Source organism: Natrix helvetica, assembly GCF_964273705.1.
Source record: "Natrix helvetica genome assembly, chromosome: 3".
Lineage (NCBI taxonomy): Eukaryota > Metazoa > Chordata > Lepidosauria > Squamata > Natricidae > Natrix > Natrix helvetica.
In genome coordinates, this window is record NC_138549.1 from 141,445,439 (window position 1) to 141,459,681 (window position 14,243).

Here is a 14,243-nt window from a genome sequence, read left to right on the forward strand (position 1 = left end):
ATGATGGACTCTGTGGTCAAGATTTCCCATCCTCTGAAACAGCCTTTTCCCAACATAAGGTCAGATCCTTCCCGCTTTAAGTTTCCATAAAGCAATTAAGACCTGTCTCTCCAAGAAGTCATTTGGGGACAGGATGAAAAAATGATTCTGTCTCTGAGGATCTTGATTGGCACGATTGATTTGAGAGTGGAGTGATGATTGGTTTTGATTACTTTTGGCTTTCCTTGTATTGTTTTTAATTTTCTTATTGGAGCAGCATAGAGGCTTGAGTAAATATTGTTTCTAAAATAAAAGGATTCTGTCAATGAAATCCTTGGAGTATCTGTGTCTGAATTGGGGGGGGGAGGTGTATGTGTGTTTACATATATATAATTACTGATAAATAAAGCAGAACAGTTTAATGCAGTTTTTCTAAAGTCATGATTTTTATTTTATTTCATATTTCTTGACTTTCTGAAGAGCTAGGTGTTCATAATTTGAAGTTAGCAAAGGGGAATTCTGCATCTATCTTTGTGATATTAAATTACCTTTTTGGAAATGTAACTGTATAATGTGTGGTCTACAAGTGACCCAGGAACTTTCTTATGGTTATATGACACTCCAACTACCAGATGTGGGCAAGAATTGTACATTTTCCCAATCCCAGGTTCTATTTGAATAATTAGATGTCTGGGATGGACTACAAAGAGAAGAATGTGTTTTCTTTGTGCTCTGCCAGTTCCATTTACATCTGAACTATTTTTTCTGCTTTGATTTGCAATTATAGAGACACATCCTGATTCAGCAAACTGCTCATATGCTTTCCCTTGTCTGTTGCAGGATTATCAGCTCCAGTGCCAAGAGGAAGGAAGGGGAAGAAAACCAAGAGTCAAATGCTGCTACCCGAGATTAAGAATGCAGACTGGCTTACTACTTGCAATCCTGAAATTGTCCTACATGATGATAGCTACAAAAAGCATCTGAAACAACATTGCAATAAGTGAGCAAAAGAAAGCATTAAGGCACTACTTTCACACTTCTGGAACACTTGTCTGATTTTCCCTGTTCTAAATTCTAAGCCAGTTTTGAAATTTAGAAGTGGCTTGTGAATTGGTGCTTGTATTTAAAAATGTATTCCATGAGATAGATCCATGGAAATTGGCTAACAAGCTCTAGAGAATAGATGATAAAATATTTAATTGATATTGTTGCTTTCCTTTTAAACACACATTCTTTTCCAGAACATATGGGACTAGGAACACAATCCATGCATTTATAACCAAAACAAATTGGCCCAGGTTTGGGGCAGGGCTTTCCAATTTATAAATGATTCTTTTCTCTGTTTTTCTAAAAATTAAAAGGCATGTTTACATGGAACAAATATTGTAAAAGCCTTGTGGATATTTCTAAGGTTTTTATGAGCCATTTTGCAATTTGAAAAATTTAGTAACTTCTCTTGTGTGCAGACGACATGATAGGAGTCTGTAATCTCCTATGTCCCAAATATAATTAAGATGCAGTGACATCTGCATCAAACCAAATTGATGCCAAATTAATGACATAGATACAGTGATGTCACACAAATGTTGCCATTAAATACTTGCATCTCAACAACTGATGTAAGTACTATAAATTGCCCCTCATGGAGCAAGCATGTGGGGTGTGAGGGGGAGGAGATGTATCAGTAAGTAGATATTAAGAGATGTTAATAAGCACCATGCTTTTAATAGGCTTTCTGAATATTATTCTTAATTTCATTGCTTATAGCATCGAGTTCCTTATCATTTCCTTAACTCATGTATAATTTTAAAATATTTTTATTCACATTTATTGGGTGGAATAGTCTCATTTAGATTATCTGCTGCTATTGGCTGGTTTACTTACTTGGTTATTATTTAACACCGCCCAGTAATCTTACAGCCAATTAGATTTTTATGATAATGAATTTCATCTGTAAGTGAGCTATCTCTTACTTCTTATTCACCAATACCAGCTTTTTGAAGATTCTTTTCTGGAAGAATGGCATTTGGTCCCCATGGTGCTAACTTTGAATGGCATAATAGCAGTCCACATTGCCAACAAACAAGGCAACACATCCTGTAAAGTTAAAGTGGGTCTGGAAAGCATGTTGAAACTCAGATTTACTGTCTGAGTTACCTTCTGCTTTTCCTTTTGGCAGAGTGCTGTTGAGAGTACGAATGCTCTATTACTTGAAAGCTGAAGTGCTGGGGGAGGCAGCTGATAAAGCCTTTGAAGGAACCCCTGCCAAGTATGTTACATTAGCCTTCTGGAGTTTTGCTTTATAATCTGTTGTGTTATAGTCACAATATTGGCAGTATAGACAGTATGTGCTTGGATTGCAGTTCTTGCATGTGCATAAGTTTAACACTTAGCAGGGAACTGTAGGACTCTGAATGCATATATATGTGTGTGTGTGTGTGTGTGTGTGTATGTGTGTATGTATATATATGTATATATATGTATATGCATTCAGAGTCCTACAGAGTCCTATATATATATATATATATATATATATATATATATATATATATATATATATATATATATATATATATATATATATATATATATATATATATATATATATATATATATCCCTTTATTTATTTATCAGCAAAAATGCAACACACACACAGTCATATTCATATTGAATATGCTCTCTTAGTTAAAAGAGAATGAATGAATGAATGAACACACATACATAGAGTTTAGAGCAAACTACATGCATGCAGTCTATAGTATTTCTCTGAGTTCATATATTGTATAAGTTATAATTGTTTAATTATGATGTGTTAGATTTAGACATTACTAAGTGCTAAATAATGATTTGCAACCACTGTGGTTATTCTGAACCACAGTGATGGGTTCAGATAACAAGCCAAATTCAAACAAACCACATTAAAATATAGCATGACATATGAATCCTGTCTTTTTTAGCAGAGTAAATAATATTAAACAAAAGTAGTATTGCTTTGAAATTTGCAAAAAATACTACAATAGTACTGTAATGAAAAATATTAATTTTGCCTATTACCAAAGTATTCCAAGATTATAACAGAAAAGTTAACTGAACCAAATATAAACAAATTTGATTTACACCTATTGGTTTTCTTTTGAGTGAGAGTTACCCCTTTCATAGTGTAACGTTAGGTATATGTGATTGGTATATAAAAAAGTGCTGAAATTCTGCTGATTCAATTATTCCTCTAGTAAAATGCTACTAGGGGAAATAATGTTAGCATCAATATATACTTATTAGTTAATTATTAACCCCATCAGGTTTGATTTAAAAAGGAGTAGAATGTATGGGGGAGCGAGGGGGGAGTTGCTATTAGTTGATCAACCACCTCCAATGTGATACTCTCCCATTGGGGCTTCAAGCCAACTGGCAGGGCCAGGTCTTCAAGTTTTGTCAAAGGCCAAGAGAGTGGGAGTCAAACTCATTTTGGGGACAAGATGTTCCAAAGGGTTGGGGGCACAGCAGAGAAGGCTCTTTTTCTGATCCCCATCAGATGGAATTCCTTGACTGATGGGATCCGCAACATGCCTTCTCTGCCAGCATGGGCGGGGCAGCCTGTCCCATAGGGGTGAGATGGTTCCTCAAGTACGATCTGTGCAGTTCTTTAACACATCTATGACTTTCCCCCAAATTTTACAATTGGCATCAATAAGAGTTGCAGCTATTTTAAAGCGTTGTAGGTAGATGTGCTCTGAGCATCTTTTAGAATCTAATTTAAAATGATGCCATATAGTCCAGTTTGAGTATACTTATAAAAATACCGAGACTTTAAAGTAGACATTAGAAGCCAAATGCTAGATTAATGAATAATTATCAGATAATTATTATGGTAATACAGCACAGCTTTTTACAGTGGTTTCATATCATTCTTTTTTTCTTAACATTATTTAAGGTAAACCTTTTACAAAAGTAATTTAAATATGTGCCCAGACCTGTTTATGACTGTTGAAATATGCTTTGTCCTTTGCAGAGATTTAGATGTCTTGCTGCCAGACATTGACTATGTGGAGATTCCTGTGGACTGGTGGAATGCTGATGCAGATAAATCCCTCCTCATTGGAGTTTTTAAACATGGTATTTCCTTTCATGTGGAATGAACCTTTCGTAGACATTTCTCTTGTATACAATGCTTTGGAGGAAATATTTCATTACTGGTGCAAATGTAGCATTCCCTCCTGCCGCCTCTCTTTTCAGGCTTCCATGAAAGCCTAAAAAAAGACACACCAGTTTTAAGAGTTGTGCTGCTCATGCACATTAGTATAGATTAGATGCCTAAATAAGGATCAAATTCTTTTCTGAGGGAACTCCAATCTTATGAACGCCTACCAGTGAATTGGTCTTCATTAAATTTGTTGGACCTCTGAGGAAACATGAACAGTAGGCTGCAGCAGCTCCTGTACAATTTGACCAAAGTAAAGTAAAGTAATAATATGTGATTATATGTATTATATATTCAGATTGTGAAAAAGAAGGTATGTGAGTGATGTATTACTTGGATTGTGATTTACTCCAGTACAGGTGGTCCTTACTTATGTCTATTAGTTCAGCAACCAGCAATTATGATAGTGCTGAACTAAAGGACTTATGAATGGCTGTTCTGGCTGTTGAAGCTCCTTTCTGTTCACATGAATAAAATTTGGGCCAAATTCTCACTCCTATTTATGAGTGCCTTTTTTTGGCTCTTTGCCTACCTGTTGCTGCCAGTTGTCCTAGCTGGAGCCTTCTTTTACATACCAGGCTTCTTTTGTTAATGAAGACCCCAGGTGGAGTAGGAATGTAAGCCTACTGCAAATGGATTTCCTGGGTATGGCATGAATAGAGACCCTGGATGGAGTGCAAGAGGAGCCCCAGCTGCACTAGGGCGAAAGAAGGTCCCAGCTGGTGCAATAGTGGTATATGGTGTGATAGGTAGGTGGTCGGCAGGTCTGGGTATTGGGAACAGGTATGGTTAGGAAAAAGGGCATAGGTGGAGTGGGGAATTCGAGAGGAAGCAGTCTGCTATCTCACTGAGGCTCAGAACTGGGAGGAACCAATCCTGAAATGGATTGGATTGGGATGGATCCCTTTCTAATGAACAGTGAGATTCAGTGTATAATGACAACCAAAACAACTGGGATAGCCATTGCTAAGTGAAGTAGTCACTTGACATTCACTTGAATTTGTGCTTTATGACCACATCACTTAGGGATGGAAATTCCAGTCCCGATTACTGTCGTTAACTAAGAACTACTCTTATATGTCTCTGCATCTCAAAAATATTTTTAAATATAATATTTCATAAATTTTCTTGTCTTACATGGTTGACCTATTTGAAATTCTGTTTGGTTTCTATAGGTTTTGGAGATTCACATATACAAACAGAAATGGCACTGAATCCTATAAAGAAATTAGTCATTCTGTTCTTACTTTTTTGTTTATATGGTTGTTAAGGGAGTAGTAGTATGGCTTTAAGTTGTTCTTTGGATAATACTGAACTGTTTTAATTATTTTATTAGGTTATGAACGGTATAATGCAATGCGAGCTGACCCAGCTCTGTGTTTTCTTGAGAAAGTGGGCATGCCAGATGAGAAACTGCTGTGTGCGGAGCAGAATGTCACTGATGGAGTACAGGATGCTCCAGAACGGTAAGTCAAACTGAGCAGGGAGAACCATCACAGGAATAGAGTTGCCTGAGAGTTTGTACTTCTCATACAGTTAGCGCATAAGGGTATGTACAAAACAGAAACATTTTGTTTTGAATCTGAAACAACTACACTGTGTTTCAAAAGTTCTGCCAAACCATTTTGGGTGGTCTGTAGTTCAACCACACAAGACCTTGGAACATGTTAGTTGTTCTGGGTTTCAGTTGAAACTAAATCTAGAGGAATTTTATGGCACAAGTCAGGCAATATTAGTGTGCTTCCACCACCACCCCACCCACAAATGGCCTGTGCCCTGAGTGCTTACCTATCAATTTTCCCAGTGCTTTACTTTTCCTAGCTCCTTGTAGTTTCCACCATCACCAGTGATCTTTTCATAGATAATTATTACTGATTCAAATTTTGTAATATATATTGCATCTGTGTTCTAGTTATACTTGTAATACGTTTAAAATATTTTATTTAAAAAAAAAAATGTTTTTGAACAAGGACAAACAAACATAAAAATAAAATAAAAAAAACCATCTTCCATTACAAATTGTAGAAAATGTGTCAATTGGTTACAGTACTTCCTTGCATCTCTTCCAGTCATCACCTGCTTTTCATATTAAATCACATATTTTAAATTCACCTATATTCATGCATATCACAATTATTATATCTCAACCTTAATTTGACTATAACTGTTTTTACATCCTTATATATATAGTATTCAAAATCTAGAATAGGATTATATAACATTCTATTAAATCATCCTAAAATAATCCAATCACAATACATCTTTATAACATTTTCTAGGATAAGCTTTTAAACCTCCTCTCATAATCTCCATGTGTTGTTTATATAAAATTTCATATTATCAAATATGAAGAAGAGAGCTGACGTTGCGACGGCACGATGTGCGATCTTGGTGCTCCGAGATCGCAGTCGATATTTCTGCCGCTGGACGATCCATTTGGACCTAAACCATCCCGTAGAGACGGTGATTGAGAAGGGCACTTCCTGCTGATCTCAGGGACACCGCAAAGTCCCTGAAAGATCCAGGAATAGCCTTTTTTTCCCGGTGACAGAAATGCAGCTAATGAAGCTGCTTAAAGTTGGGACAACTCCGGAATGGGAAGAAAGCGGAAAGGGAAAGTGTGTCAAAATTGGTGAGGAAATTTTATTAGAGGAAGAGACTACCCAAGAAAAAAAATTAAGTTAAGATTGAAGACAAAAGACTGTAGGCGGCAAGAGTGATCTGCATTGAACTTAGTGTCTTATCCTGTTTCTAATTTTTTTTCTTTCACGGATGGAACTTTTGCAAAGGCTCCCTCTTTTTTAAACTGGATTAATTCTTTCTTCTTCTTTTTTCATTTTTATGCTTACCCCTATGGATTAAAATTCTCATTTTTTATAATGCTTGATTGGATTGATTGGATTGTTTTTTATCTCCATTTAAGGGTTTTTTTCTTTTTTAAGCTTGGACTATAAAGAAGATAATAAGAAGGATTATAAAGAGGGTTGTAACAACAGGAGGAAAAGCAGTTACACTGCCACTTAGAGGCTGGAGGCTGGATACATTGTTTTTTCTTCTTTCTCTTTGATCACTTGAGAATCAAGGTTCTTCCAGTTTGTTTACTGACAGTGATAGTAGGAAGAGCACAAGTTGTTTATGCAGGTGTCTTTTGGGAGTTCTATCACTAGCTACTGGAGGGAAGACAACTTTTTGACTTGAAAGATAATAAATAAACCTGTTTGAAGTTTATCAAAATAGCCTTGAACCCTATAGTGGCAGTGTCTGCAAAATTGAAAGAATGGCTCAGCAGGAAAAAGAAACTATAACATTGCAAATGATTATGTTTGAAATTCAAAATCTTATTAGTTGTGACAGACAGAATTGAAAAGAGATTGGAGAATATGGAATACAAAACAGAAAAATCTGATGGAGAAACTGAGGATGTTTACCAAATGAAGAGAGTGGAGGACAGAGTTCAAAAGATGGGGAAAAATGAGCAAAGATATAAGAAAACTCTGGATACTGACAATAAAGTGAGTGTAGTTGGTAATGGCAAGAGCGGAATATGGAAAGGGGAGATAGATGGATTGGAATGCTACACCAGACTTCAAAACACAGAAGAAGAAAAGAGAGAAAAATTGACGAACATAAGGAGAGAAATCTTGACAGAAGCACTAGCGATAACTAAAGATAAGCTGATGGAAAGAACAGATGTTGGGTCTCAAGCTTTTATGAGATATGAAAGGAACAACATGTTGCCAAGAGAAGTTTATACAAGATTTATTAAGAAAGTAACTAGAACATTAATGCTACAAATGGCAAGAGATATAAGACCGTACTATTACTGGAAAGATACGGGTTGATGCAATGAAAATGTATAATAAAAACTAAGCTAAATTTAGTTTAAATAGTAATATGTATAAAATGAAGCAACAATAGCTATAGTTAAATAATGATTAATAATGATAATAATACATATAGATATATTAGTTTGATAAAACGTTTAAAATATTTTAAGTATAGTATTTCATTTTTTCAATCCTCTGACAAACAAGCATCCCTTGAAATATTGTTAGGACTCATAGTAAAATCTCCTTTACATTATTTCTCCTCTTTTCCATCTATTTACTTAGAGCTTTGCATACATATATAGAGTCGTAATCTTTAAAACTTAAATAGCAATAATTGTTAGTGTTTTGGTCACATTAAGACTGTAAAAACATAGGGATGGAATAGTGTATGCATTGCATGCAAGTTATATAAATTTCTCTATAAAGCAGATTCATATGTATAGCAGGAATAAAAGAGCCAAAACAGTTATTACCTCAGTGATATTTGCATTTGGAGAGCTTTATTAGAATGACTTTGACTTGCAAAGTTTCTATAGATTAATTTCATGTTGGATTCTTTTTCTCAGAGGAAATACAGACAAAGAAGAGAGCAGTGCAGATAGACTTGCTGGAGTAGAGAAACAGGAGGTAAGTCCAAGGCAGAAACTGGATTGCTCATTCTACCTGTTTTCTGTTTTAAAGTTGTTTTGCAACTTGAAAAAACAAGTATCACCTTTAACAATTTTATTCTGAATCATATTGACCTTAAAATGGTTTTCAAGCAGATTCGTAATAGTATCTTTGCCACATATACAGTAATGAAAGTGATATAGATTGGATTTCTTCCTGCATATTTTAAGAGATGTAGCCAGTTTTCTCAGCTCTGTATTCTCTAAAGGAATTGAGATTTCACTTCCCAGACTTCCTACTCAGCATTTCTAATCTATAGAAATGAAATAACATATCAGTCCCTAATTAATTACTTGTTTTGTGTGCTCAAATTTGTCCTATTAGCCAGTATTTAAATTGCATTTCATTGATAGCAGTTTGTCTTTCCGTAGGAAATTTCTGATACTTGTGGTCCAGTTCCTGAGAAGAAGGATGATAATGTGGCAGGTGAGGCTGTGCATCTGAATGTTCCTTAAAATAATTTTTTTGGCTCAAAAAGCAGTTTGTTAGCTTTTCTAGTGTAACTATTGCCTATAAAACGCCTACCATAAAAAACATAATTCAAATATCATTAGGGAAAAACTCAGTAATATTGGAGACATATTTCTCTAAATATTAGCTGCTTCTTCAAATGCTTTCATTTCTCTTTCCTGTGAATACTTAAAATGGCTTAGAACAGATGGTGCTTTACAATCTTTGAATGGTGTACAGCTGACCGCAGCTGGCGACGTTAATAGATTGTTTGCAAAGTAGTTTGCAATTTAAGATCTAGCTTGCTTTATTCCATTTATGCATACCTATCTGTGTGCAATTTTTTTTTATCATTCACCTTCAATTTTTGTTACTACTATTATGAAAGAGACTGAGAAGAGCAAAACAAACAAAATAATGCAATGATAGAGTTGGATGGAGACATTTGTTTCAGGCCATCAAGTCTAGCCCTCAAGATAAATCATCCACAAGAGATGGCTGCCTATCTCCAGTTGACCATCTCTACCAAAGGACAATTGACTCCATTGTGGAACTCTTATTGTTAAGGAGTGCTTGAACATTGAAGGACTCAAAAAGTAATGTGAGTGCCTGTCACAACCACAGAACTAAGGATTAGTGCAAACAGTGATTATTGCCTTCAAGACATACTCAGCTATAAATAAATGAAGCATATTTTAGCTTGTGAAAACTTAGTCATTTAGTTATAATTCTGTGTGTCAAGGGAATTCAAAAAATTGGGTTAATTGGGTTAAGTAAATCACAGTTCATATGAATATGCTGCATCAGGCTATATAGTCTAATATATCTAAGTGAATAGAGGATGTCAGTGAAAGGATTCTTTAGGTTGTGTTAAATACTAATAACCTTGCTGATGTTTGAAGCCCAGGATGGCTCCGACCCAGACAAATCCAGCTGGCCTGTGTCATCTGCTCTCACAGCTAGACTTCGGCGTCTAGTCACTATCTATCAGCGTTGCAACCGCAAAGAACTGCCGCCTAGACCTGATGTTATTGGAACTTGTAAGCATGGCTATTGGCTCCAAGAGGAAATGATTAGGAGAGCCAATGAAATGGACCCTATGAACAATGAAATACAGAAGAGGTAACAGAGTAAACTGTAAAAATTAGCCTTGTTTATTCGGATATTGCTAATTCTGAACAACTGCTCCCTATTCTCTGGCTTTTCATTTTGATTGTAATCATGCAGATACTACTGTACAATTAGACATCTGAATTCATATTTTGACTTTAGATTTTGGTATAATGTAAATCTGCAATATAGACTGCACATGTTTTAAAACTTATATTCTAAATATGCTTATTGTGATCATGTGATGTCTCTTTCTGTCAGGTTATTGGAAACCATTCTCCCAGCTTTGAACTTGCAAACATAGGATAGTCACTTGAACAGTTGCATGACCTTCTTCCCCATTTTCTTAGCTTCAAACTTAATGAAAGTTCAAGGATTACAATCATGCTTAAAATTTGTGAACCCGTTTGAATTTTCAATGTTTCTGCATAATTATGACTTAAAACATGACCTGTTCTCCACACTAATCTTAGAACTAGATAACGAAAAAAAAAACATGCCCCGTTTTGGACCTGAAGGCCTCCTGCACAAACCTGGAAGCCAAGATTAATTTGAAAAGAAATTATAGGAATGTCAGAACCAAACAATATTATTAATTTATTTTACACTAGTTTCCATAGTGACTGCTGGTTATTAAAAAAAAAACCCTTAAGCTTTGTCCTTCTTCAGTAATGTATTGCCTCCTTTGCCCATGGAAAGTGGGATGAGACACAGCGAGATATTTCTTCACATATGGTTTTATAGAATAGGTACAAGATGCCTTTCTTATTAATATTTAAGGAAGAAACCTGGTATTTATATTTTAATAAACTGGGATTATATTGAGAAACTGCCCTATGGATTGTGTGACTGGGCCATGTTCCTCATAATTGCCCATACTAAGCTGTTTTCAACACACAGACTTCTTTCATAATCAAAATTAATTTCAAACTGCAACCATGGAAGAATTTCTGGGAGTGGAATGATATATAAATATAATAAACAATAATAAGTATTGGGATGAAAATGCAATTTTGATATATTTATTTGTATTCCTCCTGCATTCTTCAGATGGACCAGAAGAGAGCAAGCAGATTTCTATCGCACGGTCTCCTCGTTTGGAGTCATTTATGAGCCAGAAAAGAAAGTCTTTGATTGGACTCAATTCCGATCCATTTCACGCTTGGAGAAGAAAACTGACGAAAGTTTAGAAAAATATTTCTATAACTTTGTTGCTATGTGTAAAAATGTTTGTCGGTTGCCCCACTGGAAAGATGATGGTGAGTAAGAAACATTCAGGGGTTGCTGTTGAGTGTTTCCTGTTTAAGATTTCTTCCATGTCATTCTTTATACCATTATAATTATCATGGCTTCTGAGTATCTTTAGTCTTCAAAGTGTCTCTCTCTTTTGCTGTAAATACATTTTCCATCCATTGAGAGCCGAGGTGGCGCAATGGTTAGAATGCAGTACTTCAGGTTACTTCAGCTGACTGCTAGCTGCAGTTTGTCAATTCAAATCTCACCGGCTCAAGGTTGACTCATCCTTCCATCCTTCCAAGGTGGATAGCAATGAGGACCCAGATTGTTGGGGGAACTATGCTGACTCTGTAAACCGCTTAGAGAGGGCTGTAAAGCACTGTAAAGTGGTATATAAGTCTGTGCTATTGCTATTTCAAGGATTCCAATGTAGGTTCATCTTCAGATTGAAAGCTCTAAAAATCCAAGGAGACCATTTATTACTAAGAGAGGCCTTGAAATGACCAAGGAGGCTAGGATTGAAGAGACTAGGACTCGGCCCACTCTGAGTCAAGGAAACTCCTTTCTGGAACGGCCACTTTCTCTCAGTATGCTCTGCTTCACAGGGTTTTGTCGTGGAGATAAAATAAGGGGAGATCTCCAGGTATAGTGCTCTTAGAAAAGTGATATATCCGTCAATTATTTGAAAGATTTTCTTTATATATAGGGGCTTGAGTGATTTCACATGGCAAAACTATTCCCAAACAACTCATAACAGATGCCAGTCCTCTCTTTGTCTAAGCTGATGTGAACTGTAATGCCCCCAATATTTGTAGCAGGTCATCCCAGGCCATAAGCCATCTTCCTTTTTCTGAACTTTTTTCCCCCTCACTGTCATCTTACGCCACAGCTTTGAACACTAGAGTCATTATCAACTATTAGATATCCTGACACAGAAAATTTATTTCACTTTGATTTAATTTAAAACTATTCTGCTACAACATCTCTCCCTCCCTCCCTCCCTCTTACTCTTTCTCTCTCTCATTGGTTCCGGTTTGATCTATTGTACCTTTATATTTATTTGTATAGGTCCAACAGATCCCAATATTTATGTGGAACCCATCACAGAGGAACGTGCTGCAAGGACGCTGTATCGAATTGAACTCTTGCGGAAGATCCGTGAGCAAGTGTTGAGGTGTCCACAGTTACATGAAAGACTCAAACTTTGCCGCCCAAGCCTATACCTCCCTGTTTGGTGGGAATGCGGCAAACATGATCGGGACCTGCTGATTGGTACAGCAAAGCACGGACTGAATCGCACAGACTATTACATAATGAATGATCCACAGTTGTCGTTTCTGGATGCTTACAGAAATTATGGTCAGAATAAAAGGACAGGGGTCCTTGGAGAAGAACACTTATGCTGTCACCACCAAGCAAATTCTAAACTATATTACTCGCCTTTGTATAATCAAGCAGAAAGAAAGCAGGCATCAGCAGAGGCAGAAACAGAAAACTGTGCTAAGCTAATGAACTCAGGGAATGATCTTTTGCAGGCAGAAAACACCTCTCAAGATGGCAGCTGTGAAAATTTCATGTCTAAGGTCCGAAGTATGATTTCTGCTAACTACGATGAGAGTTCTTTGCCTGACTCTTTGTCATGCATGATGTATGATGAAAAGGCCTGCAATAGTGAGCACAGTTCTTTTGCTCGTGACAGCCCTAGCTGCACAGACATCAGCAGCAATGCTACCAAAGTGGCAGAGGGCAAAACAGATGGGGATGAAGACCTCTCTAGTTGTGATGCTGAGACCATACGAGAGTCCACCTACTTGGATCATTTGCAGTTTGGCAGTGATCAGTTGGAAGGTCAAAATCTAGGACAGGAGCTTTCAGAGAAGGAGGCAAAGCCTTCTGAGAGTTTTGCTCAGGAAATGGAAAGTCAGTATATTAGCCCAAAAGCAGTTCCATTTGAAAGAGATGGTGTGGAGAGTGTTCTGAGCATAGGGGTCTATGGTCCAAGTCTTCGTAATTTTGACATCAAAGTACAACCTGAGAAGAGATTGATGGGCTTATTGCATGAAAAGAGTTTGGAGGAGAAATTAATGCAGAGTCAAAGCCATAGTGAAGAGGAAGAGGAGGAGGAGGAAGAAGAGGAAGAGGAAGATCATCTGGAAACAGTAACCGACATTGGGAAAGATAGAGGAGAAGCCAAATGTAGAACACAGGAGGAACAGAAACACAATTCATGTATTCTCACCACTCTGGATGCATTAATGGAGGAAAGGAATAAGATCCTGGTTGAATCCGTCTCAAGTGAGCTGGCAGCATCCAAATGTGATAGTGAGCCAGGGATGGGTGAGGATGATCAAGCTGAGTGTGAAAGCCTTGAGGAGCACACCCCAGGCTTGCAGGAGATTCAGACCTGTCACCACCACTACCATCACTCTGCAAGAAGCCAGGCTTCAGCAATTCAAGTGGAACTCCTTAAGCAACACCCGGTTTGCCTGGAAGGAGACCTCTGGGGAGATGATTCTGAGGAGAAGAGAGAGAGTCCTGTTACTCAATCTCTTTATGAGAACGAAATAAAGAGAGAAGAAGAAGAGTGTGAACACCAAGACCTAGACAAGAGGGATGGAATAAGTCAAAATCAAGGTAGATTATTGTGAAGGAATATTTCAATTCTTTACATTCTTCAATTTGGGCATATGTTGGACTAGAAATGTTGATATCAGTAAGGATGATGCTACAGCTTGACACTTTGCGGCATCACAGCTTCCCATTTATTGTT

General features: G+C 36.8%; 1 protein-coding gene across 7 annotated transcripts in view; it reads left to right on the forward strand.

Annotated features, from left to right (window-relative positions):
- CHD6 (chromodomain helicase DNA binding protein 6) overlaps positions 1-14,243 on the forward strand; it is a 137,677-nt gene that overhangs the window by 111,657 nt on the left and 11,777 nt on the right. For 6 of the 7 annotated variants that reach the window (XM_081949077.1, XM_081949074.1, XM_081949078.1 and 3 more), the window contains 9 exons: positions 820-979; positions 2,159-2,248; positions 3,990-4,093; positions 5,515-5,644; positions 8,575-8,635; positions 9,049-9,103; positions 10,030-10,249; positions 11,288-11,496; positions 12,542-14,107. In XM_081949077.1, the coding sequence (XP_081805203.1) occupies positions 820-979; positions 2,159-2,248; positions 3,990-4,093; positions 5,515-5,644; positions 8,575-8,635; positions 9,049-9,103; positions 10,030-10,249; positions 11,288-11,496; positions 12,542-14,107 (2,595 nt within the window). The remainder of the gene's footprint in view (positions 1-819; positions 980-2,158; positions 2,249-3,989; positions 4,094-5,514; positions 5,645-8,574; positions 8,636-9,048; positions 9,104-10,029; positions 10,250-11,287; positions 11,497-12,541; positions 14,108-14,243) is intronic. The other variant, XM_081949079.1, reaches the window with a different exon arrangement.